The 13,856-nt window shown below is 38.3% G+C and overlaps 1 protein-coding gene across 1 annotated transcript in view; it reads right to left on the bottom strand.

Annotated features, from left to right (window-relative positions):
* The window catches only part of FGD6 (FYVE, RhoGEF and PH domain containing 6), a 126,085-nt gene that overhangs the window by 59,262 nt on the left and 52,967 nt on the right, over positions 1-13,856 (bottom strand). The window contains exons 4-6 of the mRNA XM_045872832.3: positions 13,563-13,630; positions 13,447-13,477; positions 1,318-1,469 (exon numbers count right to left, since the gene is read on the bottom strand). Coding sequence (XP_045728788.1) covers positions 1,318-1,469; positions 13,447-13,477; positions 13,563-13,630 — 251 coding nt within the window. The remainder of the gene's footprint in view (positions 1-1,317; positions 1,470-13,446; positions 13,478-13,562; positions 13,631-13,856) is intronic.

Raw genomic sequence — 13,856 nt, 5'->3', positions numbered from 1 at the left:
TAATTTTTATAAGAATGACAAAGTATACATAGGAAAATTCTTTGTAATCACATTTTATTTCTATCATGACTTTTAAAAATACCTTTTAGTCATTCCTCAGTCCTTAACCCTGGGTTATTTTACACTTAGGCTACAGCTAGGAATTAATCACTCATCTAACATATTTTCCCAACATGCAGAGGCACGATATTTCCAAAATGGGCAAGAGGTATTTTTCTAGAAAGAAAGCTTATGGGGAAATTTTGATCATGAAAGTAGGTGACACTATTTTGTTATGCTAATCATTTGGGGTTCCCAGGGACAATAAATTCTCAAAACCCCTAGAACAAATTTTCTACATATTTCCGAAGATGTCACCAAAGTGTCTGCTTACTTTCTACAACCCAAGGAAGTAGTTAACCTTTTGGTATTCTTTTCCAGTTTGGAAATCTATAGCCTACAATGATATCATACACATGTAAATTTTCTAAACCAAACAAACATATTATCTCAGTGAATGGCCTATTTCCCAAAATGTAAAGAAAGATTCATGAAATTCCAGAAAAGATTATGAAGCATTTAAAAACTTTTCAATGTGAATATATCAAGTAAATTCCCTCAATCTCAAAAACCTTGATTATCACCTACAGAAAGTTAAATTGGCTGAATATGGACCCTTCTTGTTTTTGAGGCAATATTACCAAAGAACTTAAACATTTCTAGAATTGAGGTCAGTGTGTCAAGGTTGTGAACTTCGGCCATCTAAAATGAACAATCTAGGGGTGTCTAGGTGACTCAGTCAGTTAAGCGTCTGCCTTCACTCAGGTCATATTTCTGGGTCCTGGGATCTAGCCCCATGTCGGTGAGTCTGCTTCTCCCTTTGCCCCTCCCCCTGGCTCATTCTCCCTCTCTCCGCCCCCCCACTCTTTCCCTCTCACTTGCTCTCTCTCAAATAAATAAAATCTTGGAAAAAAATAAAATAAAATGACCAATCTACAGGTAACTGCCAAGAAATGCAATACATTGCAGGGGTGCCTGGGTGGCTCAGATGGTTAAGCATCTGCCTTCGGCTCAGGTCATGATCCCAGGGTCCTGGAATCGAGTCCCACATGGGGCTCCTGGTTCAGCAGGAAGCCCGCTTCTCCCTCTCCCTCTGCCTCTCCCCCTGCTCATGCTCTCTCTCTCTATCTCTGTGTCTCAAATGAATAAAAAAAAAAAAAGAAATTCAATACATTGCAACAACTCAATGTAAGGAACACCACCTCTCTGTCACAAGCCGAGCCCTTATGGCTTCATCTAAAATTGGGACTCTGGGAAAGCTGATCAGTCCATTTTTACCAGTTTGACATTCTTTCCTCCAGTTCCTTCAGGAGATCCCGGTTGAGCTCATACAGCTGAGGCAAGTAGTACAGGATCTGATTTAGGATTCGGTCCTCAATCACGGGTTTCCCAAGGTGCCTGGAAGCATGGGCTACTGCGTCTCGGAAATCCTATTACAGTTCAGGGAAGGAAAAATAACATACATAGACCTATAATTTGACATAAAGCTTTTTCCCCCAGTGCTTCTCTTTAAAACAACATAAATCACAGACTGTATTTTCCACGTAGAATTACAAATTGAAAGTGCCCACTTCCTTCTATTCCACTTAGCTAGATAGAAAAAAAACAAAAACAAAAACAAAAAACCCACCACAACAAAGTGGCTAGGGTAGATATTTGGTTTTAAAACAGTCTGTATATTTCTTTTAAATCTTTTGATCTCCAAACTTCGTAATTATATTAAAGGGTATCTGGAAATTGTATAACTAAGTAGCCTTTAAACTTATTCCAATAGTGCTATATGAACACAATCCATTCATTTTAGAAGTCCCCAAGAGATCTCACTTAATTTTATTATGGAAAGTCCCTTTGTTCACTTTCAGTAATTATTTCCCAACAACAAGAGCATTCTAGGTAAAGCATGTGGAGGAGACTGGCACATTCTTGATAATTAGAGAATACTAGAGCCAGTATTACTGTGTTTCCCTGGGCTAGCCTCATTTTCCTCATCTGTTAAGTGGGTTATGAGACTTTCATATCGCACATCATCAGCTAACACACTTAAAGCTTTTTGCAATGTGTTTGGCACACAGAATCAACAAAATATTTCCACTATGGACCTTAAACTCTCCTCTCCCTCCTCTGACTCTTTGATAAATTCACCAGGATTTACATTTTTCACAAATAAAAAATTTTCTCTTTGTATATTCTTTTCTGTCAGCTTTTCCCTAGAAAATATTTATATACCATCTTTTAATACAAGTCCACACCATCCCATCCTGTCACCGCAGAGGACTTGGAAAGGGTGGTGGTGTCTGAGATCCTAATTGTCTGGTTTCATCCTATCTGGAGGCCCACCCTCAGGGGATAAGTAAAACAATAGTAGAATCTGTTCCAAGGTCCTAAGGACTCAAAAACAGAGACTGTTCCTTCTCAGAAACAGCAGGTTTAATTGAAACCTTAAAGCAAAGGTTGGGTAAAACAGACTCCGCTAGGCTTCAACTTCCTTTATCTTTATTTCTAAGTACTTTCTCTTCAGGGATTCACTGGGCAAATGAAATAGACAAAAAATACTGGTTTCTCCCCTGATCTCTGCAACCCCTTGCCTCCAGCATATATACATTAACCATAGGCATTTCTTATGCTTCTTGTAAAGGACAAAAACCTTATGTAAAACTTAAAAGTACATGAAAGGATTCCTTTCCTAAAGGATGGTCATTTCAGACAATTCAAATCCTCCTGTGCTGAACAGGTGCCGATAAACCCTTCACTCAGGCTTCAGTTCCTGGGACTAACTTTATTGGTCCAACAGTCACATTGGCCCAAAGGAACCAAGTACTTAGAGCAGTAACTAAAGAACTACTTTTACAGCTAATTACTGTAATATAAAATAGGAATTTGTAACTTGCATAAACTCCAATCCAGAAAACCACACAAAACATCTCCAGAAACCAAATGGATATTGGCCAAATTCCACCTCCCAGCAGCTTGTTTCTATTAGCATTCACATTTACTAAGAGAAAATAGAGCTACTTAATGCTTTTGAAAGCCATTAGATTTTTCCATCAGGCAGAACTACAGAATATATTTACATGAAACAAATAGCTTCCTCGATTCTAACAATAATCAAAGCACAAACATCTTCTATAGTACTTTCTTTCTTTCTTTTTTTTTTTTTTGGTATCAGTTTAATGATTACTAGAACTTAAATGCAAAAATTCCTTGTCCAGCGGGCGCCTGGGTGGCTCAGTTGGTTAAGCGACTGCCTTCGGCTCAGGTCATGATCCTGGAGTCCCGGGATCGAGTCCCGCATCGGGCTCCCTGCTCGGCGGGGAGTCTGCTTCTCCCTCTGACCTTCCCCCCTCTCAAGTGCTCTCTCTCTCTCACTCTCTCAAATAAATGAATAAATAAAATCTTAAAAAAAAAAATTCCTTGTCCAGCAAAGCAATAAGCACTGTCCTTTCTTCTGGTAGAATAAATAATGAATATGTTTGTCCCCTGGCAGCAAGATGACTTTTATTTTCCACTTGGAAGGTATTTCCTCAGTCACAACAGTGAGAGTAGCCATTAAGCAGCTAAGTAGCTTAAGGACCCTATTTGACACGGCTTTTGCCAGACTCTTGCATTCCATAGGTCTGCCACCATTGCCAAAAGGGAAACTTGTTTATTTAAGAAACATTCAACAGAGGCCAGCCAAATTCACACTGGGCTGACCAGTGAGAGGGCTGCCTCTAACTAGAGGTGTCTGTCACATACCAGGCAAAGCATCACTTTTTCCAGTATTACAGGATGATGACAGGTAGCTCTGGATGAACTAGTGGCCCATACTGTCCTTGTTAAAATTATGAGTAGCACGATAAAATATAATAGAAATTTAATAATTAAAAGGGCCAAAGAGGGGTGCCTGGGTGGCTCAGTTGGTTGAACGTCTCCCTTCGGCTCAGGTCATGACTCCAGGGTCCTGGGATTGAGCCCCCCATCGGGCTCCTTGCTCAGCAGGAGGCCTTCTTCTCCCTCTCCTACTCCTCCTGCTTGTGTTCCCTCTCTCGCTGTGTCTCTATCAAATAAATAAAATAAAATAAAAAATCTTTAAAAGAGCAAAAGAAGAACAATAGAGATGATAGGAATTTAGAATTTCTATCTACCTATTACAAATTCTTCCTAGGACCCAGGAAGTTACATATTCTTTTTTTTTTTTAAGGATTTTATTTATTTATTTAGAGAAAGAGCATGTGTGCACACATGCACATGCATGAGGGAAGGGGGGAGGAGCAGAGGGGGAGGGAAAGCATCTCAAGCAGACTCTGGGCTGAGTGCAGAGTCCAATGCAGGGCTTGATCTCCCGACCTGAGCCGAAGCCAAGAGTTGGACATTTAACTGACTGAAGCAGCCAGGTGCCCCAGGAAGTTATATATTCTAAGTAGGCATTACTAGGGCCATCAATTAGTCTTCATGGTACCTTTTTGAAAAGAGAAAAGGGCCCCCCTTACCCTAGACCAATGCAACTCACACCAAGGCCTTCATAATTGTACATAGCAGCTCTGGCCCAAAGTTCATCCCCTCACCTCTTGGGTCACCATTCCCTGAAAGCAACCTACTATGGCCCCAGTGCCAGATGTAACTAATTCACACAAGAACTACACGCAGAATCTTTAACTTCTCTCTTCTTCATGAACCTCAACCATTTCCAGAACTGCTGCCACTAGAAGGAGGAAAACATTTTTTTTTTTTTTTAATAAAAAGGAGGATTACAACATATGTCTGGTTATTTTTCTAAATGCTAACAGCCAGGATAATTTGGGAAAGTGTGATGACACTTCAGAGCCAGAGGCAAAACTATTTTTGGGCAGAGGAATTTAAATTCCCCAACACCTCCTTGACTAAATCAGTGAGGATGCAAGACCACACGACTGGCACTTCAAAAATGAGATCCAGAGTATACTTTTCCACAATGGAAAAGCTGGGTAATTAAAATGGAAGGGGTGTGGAAACTGGGGTGTGAAAATGTGAGGCAAGCAATAGAGTTTACTGATATCAATCACATATACTTCAGTCTATGCTTCCAACATAAAACCCACCAAAGATTCTGTATGTAAAACGGAACCACCTACACTCCAGTTTCTCATTACAGTAACCAAATGTCTGTTCAACTTGGCATTTTTAGAAATAGAAATAGGCTCCTGAATTATAAAGCATATCACAATATTATTCTTAATAATTCCCAGAAAATCTACAAATGAGAACCAGATCCAACTTCTAAAACACATTCAGTTCCTTTGAGGTAGTAACATACTAGCCTTACAAGCTCTGATCACTTGGGCAAGACCTAAGCAAAAACCAATGCAAATAAAATCACGTATGAACATCTAAAGCAGTGAAGCACAAAACAGATGGTCTTATTCACCGGGTCAGGCTTTATGTCTCTGGTGCCAAAGAGAAGTAAGTGACTTAATTAAGCTGTACGGACTGGGCTTCCTGACCTGAGGGCATTACTTAACCACTATGATGACACAGTGGATTACAAAGACTAAATGGACATACAGATGGATGGGGAACTCTGCAGGGCTCCCTGCCTTCATAAAGGGCATTAAGAATCACTTCATATTAAGCAAAAGCAAAGCAGCTGTGAAGGTCAAAGAGCTATGATAAATATGCAGAAAGGGGTGTGAAACTATGAAGTAAATGTAGAGGGGGTAGAAAGTACTAACATTAGCAATTTGATTTTGTTATTAAATTAAAATATCTGACCAATGAAATGATTCCTCCCTCTCGGTACACTCAGACTTGGTGATATTATGCATAGTCATCAATGCATGCAAACTGTATAAAACATGACCAAAACCAATCCTTTATCTCCAGTCTCTAACTCCCTTAACAACATTAACAGACAATCATCATAATATATCCTAAGTGACCAATATCTAGCTTCATTCTCCTCTGTAGATGATGAAAAACTAGAATTTCTCTGGTTTTTGGGCCAACTGAAGGAATTCTGAAAACCAGCTCATATATCCAAAGATATACTACTATTCCCATGCTAGAAATGTCAAGTAATAATTCTTAATCAATTTATGAACAATCACTAAGTGCAAGGTCTCAGAGAGACCAGAGTTCGAAGTCTGGCTTTGCCATTTAGTAGTGGGTTACGTTTGCCAATTAGTTTTCTTCATTTAAGAAACAGAAATAACATCCATTTGATAGGGTTGTTAAGAGGATTAAAATAGACAATTTATGTAACATAGTTTTAGCATGCTTCAAGGTATACAGAGAGTGCTCAGTAGAAGGCCATTTATTTAAGTAAAGAAGATTTGATTAAAATGATCACATGAATATCATTTATGATCCACAAGTCCCTAAAAGTTTGGAAAGAGAACGCTGAAGTACAAGGCATATCATGAGAAGGAAATACCAAAGTAGGGAAAACAAACACCTCAGCAGTAAGACAAAGGGGCTCTTAACAATGAACTTCATTCAGTGAAGGGCAGTCACATGAAGGAAGCTGCTCAGAAAGTAAAGGTTAGGCAGCCATGTGAAGAGATGCTAAAAGAGCATTCTTTACCACTAAAGAACAAATAAATGATCATTAAATGGTTAACAAGACTCAAAAGACAGGGTGTATTCAGTCAGAAAAGGATGAGGTTATTTTAAGACGGGGGGTGGGGGAAACTGTAAGGTTCTGTGAGAAAGTCTTCTTTTTTATAATGCATTTTTAAAAAAGGAAAGATATAGGGCACCTGGGTGGCTCAGTTGGTTAAGCGACTGCCTTCGGCTCAGGTCATGATCCTGGAGTCCCTGGATCGAGTCCCGCATCGGGCTCCCTGCTCGGCAGGGAGCCTGCTTCTCCCTCTGACCCTCCCCCCTCTCATGTGCCCTCTCTCTCTCTCTCTCTCATTCTCTCTGTCTCAAATAAATAAATAAATAAATAAATAAATAAATAAAAAAATAAAAAGGAAAGATATATTTTAGTTACTAACAGACACATAGATGTCCAAGTAACTTTGCCTCTAACTCTATGGATTTTATTGAGAATCCTTCAAATTTTTAAGGTGTGTCCCAACCTAAAGAAATGAGTGAGGCAAAGATGCTTGGTTACTACTTTACTACTTAATTCGAAGCCCATCTTTGTCAAAAAAAGACGTCAAAGTTTCTGATCATTCTCTTGCAAAAATATATATATATTTTTAAATCATGCTATTTGAACAATCATAAAATAAATTAATAAGGCTGTTTATTAAACCAGTCTCCCATCAAAGGGAAAATAACATAACAAAAACAACAAAAAATTTTATCACTTGCACTGAACTATATTAAGTATCTAAGGTGTTTTACCTATAAAATGTGCACTTATATACAATACAATAGCAACCTCTGGATTGGACAACATCTGCTACAACAGGGAAAAACAAATATAAACAACTAGAGTTTTACCAAGTACTATTTTATTCATCAGTTGTCTATCATTCATTCAACAGATATGAATTTACTGGGATTAGAATCAATGAAACATAAAAATCCCTGTCTTCATGGAACTTACCTTCTAGTGGAGGAAGAAACTTAGTAGGGTCTATTTCAGGAACAAACTATTTTGATTGAGTTAAAAGTCCATTTGATAACATCATAATAAATAGTATGCATTTTAATTTATATAAGTAAGTTCTGAAAAACAGAGCAATTTATTTTGAAGGCCCTCTACTTACCCTGCAGCTAAAACTATTTAAGTGCTTAACATTTATTTTGCATGATCTCAATTAATCAGCACATCTACTTTATTTTTTTTAAAGATTTTTTTTTTTAAGATTTTTATTTATTTATTTGACAGAGAGATAGAGAGCACAAACAAGTAGGTAGAGCGGCAGGCCGAGGGAGACGGAGAAGCAGACTCCAACTGAGCCACCCAGGCGCCCTAAAGATTTTTTTTTTTTAAGTAATCTCTACACCCAATGTGGGACTCAAACTCACAACCCCAAGATCAAGAATCACACACTCCACTGACTGAGCCATCTAGGTGCCCCATCATCACACCAACTTTATGCGATTATTATTACTCCCATTTTCCAGAAGAAACGAGGGCTTGACTAATTTGTCCAAGAGCACATGGTGGCAGAGACAGAATTCTTAACCACTGATCAATTGGTCACACTCATTCATTTTACTAAAAGCCTTCCAATGAAGAGGAATGATGCTAGGTGCTGGAGATAGGATCCCTGCCCTCAGCTAGCTTACATTTTAGTAGAGTAGACCAAAAATAAACAAGTAAACAAACAAATATACAAATTATATTAAACGCCAAGAACATGAAGGGAAAGTGAAAGAGAAAAGGATAGTCAAGGAAGGCCTCTCTGAGGAGGTTGCATTAAGCCCAAACTGGAAGGATAAAGAAAAAACTAGCTATGAACGAAATGAAGAACAAAGATTCCAGGAAACTGCAGTAGCAAAAGCTGTGAGCCAGAATAACCTTAGCACCAAACTAAGAGCTGGAAGGAGGCCTGTATGGCCAGAATGTGGTCAATGAATGAGAGAACACCCCTCTTTCCCCAGCATCTCATCTTAGCAAGAGGCCAAATCACATAACACCTTCTATGGCAGAGGGATCCATAATTTAATGACCCAACAAGAGAAAAGGCAATCATTATGCCAAGACAATAACCAGGACTATCAAAAGCAGACTGGGACATAAGGCCATTCTATTCACTAGCCTTGGGGAGTAACGTGGACTTTATTCTTAATGCAATGGGAATCATTTAAAGGGTTTTAAGCAGGGGAGTGAAAAGCTCTAATACATATTTTAAGAAAAACTTTTAAAAAAGGAAAAAAAAATCATTTAAGAAACAGATTGGGAAAAGGGTGAGAATGGAAACAGGAGTCCCTGCGAGGAGGCTGGAATGGTTGTCTGTTAAAGAGATGATATTCTGGACTCGGTGGCAGTAAAGTGGAAATAGAATCAGTAGGTTTGCTGATGGGTTGGCTGGAGAAGTAAGTGAGAGGGAGAACTAAAGAACAAATCCTAGTTTTCTGGCTTTGGCAGCCGCAGGGATACCACTACCATTTTGAAAAGGGAAACACTGGTATTGGGTACTGACTTAGAGACACTGTGCCCCACTGGACTTTTTTAAAAATCTAGTTCAGAGGTGCCTGGCTGGCTCAGTCAGTAGAACGTGTGACTCTTGATCTTGGGGTTCCAAGTTCGAGCCCCACGTCGGGTGTAGAGATTACTTAAAAATAAAATCTTGAAAAAAAAAATCCAGTTCCAAGTCCAGGAGCTCATGGCAGATACTGCAGAGCATGTATCACAATAAAACCCTAATTGGAAAGTCTTGCAACTGCTGCTACAGGCCCAGTTTTTCCTCACAAACACCAGGCAGATGAATCAAAGACCTCAACTGAATATACTGGCTCCTAGAATCTTGAGTTGTTTTTAAACTGTATGCCTCCATCCAAGCCTACTTCCTTCCAATGTCAAAATAACTTAAATGATGAATTCTTTAGTCTAGATTTTAAGTTCTTTTTCTATGAGCTATGTCACCTAGTTCAGCAAATTCTAAACAAATGTCAGTGAGCTACAGTGATATATTAAAGTGATACATAAAGTGTTACTGAGCTGCAGTGACAAATTTAAATTTTAAAAAATATTGGACATATTGCACACTGCAGATACTGAACATGTCTGTCATCATAGAAAGATCTATTAATGCCATTCTAGAGTCTCTAATACAGAAAACTATTCATGGGAAATCACATGTAACTGAAACAATAGCTTCTCCCAAGCCACTTGGATTACCTGGTTTATTTCCAAAAAAAAAAAAATCCACTGGATTATATAAAAAGCCTGTTATTTAGATATTTTAAATCAGTCATATTCTAGGATATAACACAGACATGAACTCATTTCTATGAAGTCAGATAGCAGTAGTGCTCAGGATTAAAACTATCCATGTACTACCTTTGTGGCGTCCTTTTGGTAGAAGGGTAAATATGAGCTTTAACAGTGTGGTGGGGGTGGTGAAATGAAACAAGAAACTCTTTTGACTTCACCCACGATATGCTGGTAACAAGCCTCTCCCAGTAATGGCTCTCACCTGGCTAATGCTCTGTTGTTAACATTCCCATTAGAGCCAGGCTCTGCTGAGTTAACATTTGCACATACCAGACAGGATGTTAACATGAGGTTGGCAGATGATCTATTCTCACTCCTACATGAAAGGCTTAAGAGGTTTTGAAAATGTACAAGTCAAGATGGGTTTTAGATGATTCACTCAACACCATCTGGGAAGAGGCCAAGGCCATCCATGAGATCTATCAGACCTGGGATGATACGGGAAATACTTCACTCTGCTATCCATTCTTTTTTTTTTTTAAAGATTTTATTTATTTATTTGAGAGAATAAGAGAGAGAGCATGAGAGGGGGAAGGGTCAGAGGGAGAAGCAGACTCCCTGCCGAGCAGGGAGCCCAATGCGGGACTGATCTTGGGACTCCAGGATCATGACCTGAACCGAAGGCAGCCACTTAACCAACTGAGCCACCCAGGTGCCCCTGCTATCCATTCTTATAGTGTTTATGATTTGTTCCAAAAATACAGGGGTAAGAACAAGATAGTTTTTAATAATCAAATAAATAAACTAATGAAGCTTCTTTGTTTTTTTTAGAGAGAGAGAGAGGGAGCATGCAATGAGTGCATACAGGTGAGTGGGGGGTGGGGTGGGGGGGTGGCGCAGAGGGAGAGAGAGAATCTTAAGCAGGCTCCACACCCAGCACAGGAGCCTGAGGCTCCATCTCACGACCCTGAGATCCTGACCTGAGCTGAAATCAAGAGCTAGCCAGTGACTCCATTAAACTAATGAGCTCTTAATTGCTTCTCTACCTACTGGAATCAGAACTTCCTTCATTAAAATGAAGTATTAGTACAGAGGAAAAAAGGCATTTGGAAGGAACAGAATTATAAAGGCTACTGTTTGATAACAGAATGAATTCTTCTCATTCATTGATGTTCTATAAGGGAAGATGAAGAAGGTAATGAAAGGCAATTTGAGCACCTACTGTATACTATGTACAATACCAGGCTCTTTTCACATACTTTATTCCACAGATTCCTCACAACCAGAGAGATCGGTATTTGTATCCCCATCTTACAAATGAGGAAAGCTAGGCCAAAGGGTTAGACTATTTTCTGAAATTCACATAGCTATTAAGAACCAGAATTGGGGCACCTGGGTGGCTCAGTTGTTTAAGGGTCCGACTCTTGGTTTTCACTCAGGTTATGATCTCAGTGGTCCTGAGGTCGAGCCCTGTGACCGACAGGCTCCCCACTCAGCAGAGTCTGCTCAGGGATTCTCTCTCTCTGCCCCTCCCCCCATTCATACTTGTGTGTACTACTCTCTCCCTCTTTCTCTCTCTCTCAAAAGTAAATAAAGCTTAAAAAGAAAGAAAGAAAGAAAGAGAAAGAAAAGAAAGAAAGAAAGAAAGAGCAAACAATGTACTTAAGCAGGATAGGCACCGATATTTTTGCCAACATTCTCAAAGTGCAGTCCTTAAATTGTTATTGGTCTGCAAAGATATTAGTTAGAAGGGTGAATAAGGGATTGGAAACTTTTATGTCACCTTGACATGGCCATGACATTTCTAATGTATTTTACAAAAGTTCTGGTCCAACAGGGATTGGAAATTTTAAAATCTAGTCCCTCACCACATTATGAGAAACACTACCCTAGCCTATAAGCACTATGAGGTCTGGGACTCTGCTGTTCATCGTGGAATCTTCGACATATGTTCCATTCAAGATTTGCTGAACTCCTGCACTGAAGTTCCAACTCAAGTTTTTCTGGCTCCATAGCATTGTTTGTCTCCATGAGCTTACCAATTGAATGCTTAAAATTTCCTTAGAGAGGTCCTATTTCTATTTAAACATGTTGATCAGAAAATATGTCAAATAAGTACAATTTGTTTGTCCTACAGATATGTTGAGATTTCCAGAAAAAGGAGGTTTAGCTTTTTTCTTTTTCCCTACAATTGTTTAAATAGAGAGCTTCAGTAGAAAATGGAATTTAGAGGCGCCTGGGTGGCTCAGTCGGTTAAGCGTCTGCCTTCGGCTCAGGTCATGATCCCAGGGTGCTGGGATCGAGCCCCGCATCGGGCTCCCTGCTCAGCGGGAAGCCTGCTTCTCCCTCTCCCACTCCCCCTGCTTGTGTTCCCTCTCTCACTGTGTCTCTCTCTGTCAAATAAATAAATAAAATATTTTTAAAAAAAGAAAAGAAAATGGAATTTATTCAGTTCAAAATGGAGTTTATTTTGAAAAGTTATTTATTCATCATGCTATTATGTATTTGAAATGGCGATATACTTCAAACTCAACAAAAAATATCATGCTATAATTTTTAAAAATGAATTACAAAGAGAATTAAGCAATACGGTCAAGAGTTATGTAAGAAACTATTCACAGGACAGTAATTTCTCAAAACAAATTATAATGTTAAGAATTGTTTTAGAAAAGGTTTCCAAAACTAGAGATTTTTCACACAGGAATTACATTTCCAGGTTTCTGCTGTACCACATATAGAGCACAGGGAATCATTTAGTGAATGTGAATCACCCTTAAGTGTACCCCACTTTTCATGTTCACATGTATCTTTTAAAAGAAAAATTGAAAATAATGATACTCTTAGAGACATTAATGGGTGTGAACCTACCACTTCTCAGTAATTAAGTTTAAGATGATGTTAATAATTATACCATCTAAGTAAATTTTCACTTCAACTTCTTTCTTCATTGTTTCCTCTACCTTACCCTTCTTTTGTTAAGTCTTAATAACTTGCCAAAATATAACTGGAATAAAGTAGATTAAAAGTGCTTTAACTTCCAATGCATAATGAAACTTGTAAAAACCTGCAGGTACAAAAAAGTGCATGAGAAAAATGAATATGCTGTCAGACACATCATAATTGTTTCCCAACAGGTTCGTTCAAGTTGACAATTACAAAAATTGAATACAGAACTTTAAAAAGTTAGTTGTAAAAATGTCTATTTTAAGTGTCTATTACTGGGAGCAGATTGAGATAGAATAGTTTTGAACACTGATCGTGACATTCTTTATACATTGCTAGTGCAAAATTCTGATAGACATCTTCTGCAAATGCCCAAGAAGAAATATTATCACTTTAAAAACTCTTTTATTATGAACACAGAAAGTTTGGAAACTTTGGAAATATGGATATAAAGGTTCTATTTTTTGGAAATCATCTGGGTATACTACACAGACAATAGAAACATACATTTCAGAAAATATCTATATTCACATATATATGAATGTAAACATGTAACCATATATTAAAAGGATACATATATATATATAAGTTATGCTGAAAATTTTTTGACATAGGGAAAGATGCAAAAGAGGACAGTCTCAGACTTTAAGAAAATATTTGTAGATACTCACAATATGCAAAAGTTTTAACACATCCACAAACCTGTAAAAGACAACAATAAAAGAAATGTTTTAAATGAGCCAATGGGGAAATAAATGGTCTTCTGAATTATAAACTGAATACCTACACCTTCTCTGAGCTCATAATCTCCTTGGCAATATGATGGACTTTACTCTTCATTCCAGTATCTTCATCCTGTGGACAAGAGTGCATTAAGAAAGCATGAACTCATAAAAGAATAATGAAGATCAGCTTTGAGCTAGTCAGATTTAAATTCAAGCTCTGATACTTATAGGTTTCTGATCAGAACACATTTCATACTATATAACATCTCGAATGGAAACATGGAAAACTAGATGCAGTTACTAAAGCATAATACAGGAAGAGCTGAGAGCAATCGGTGATCTTCACCGTTAACAGC

This window comes from Mirounga angustirostris, unplaced genomic scaffold, assembly GCF_029215605.1.
Source record: "Mirounga angustirostris isolate CCGP_5_RB_7025 unplaced genomic scaffold, mMirAng1.0.hap1 SCAF_5, whole genome shotgun sequence".
NCBI classification, from domain to species: domain Eukaryota; kingdom Metazoa; phylum Chordata; class Mammalia; order Carnivora; family Phocidae; genus Mirounga; species Mirounga angustirostris.
The sequence above is the reverse complement of the archived record's forward strand: the minus strand, read 5'-3'. Positions and strand labels throughout refer to the sequence as shown.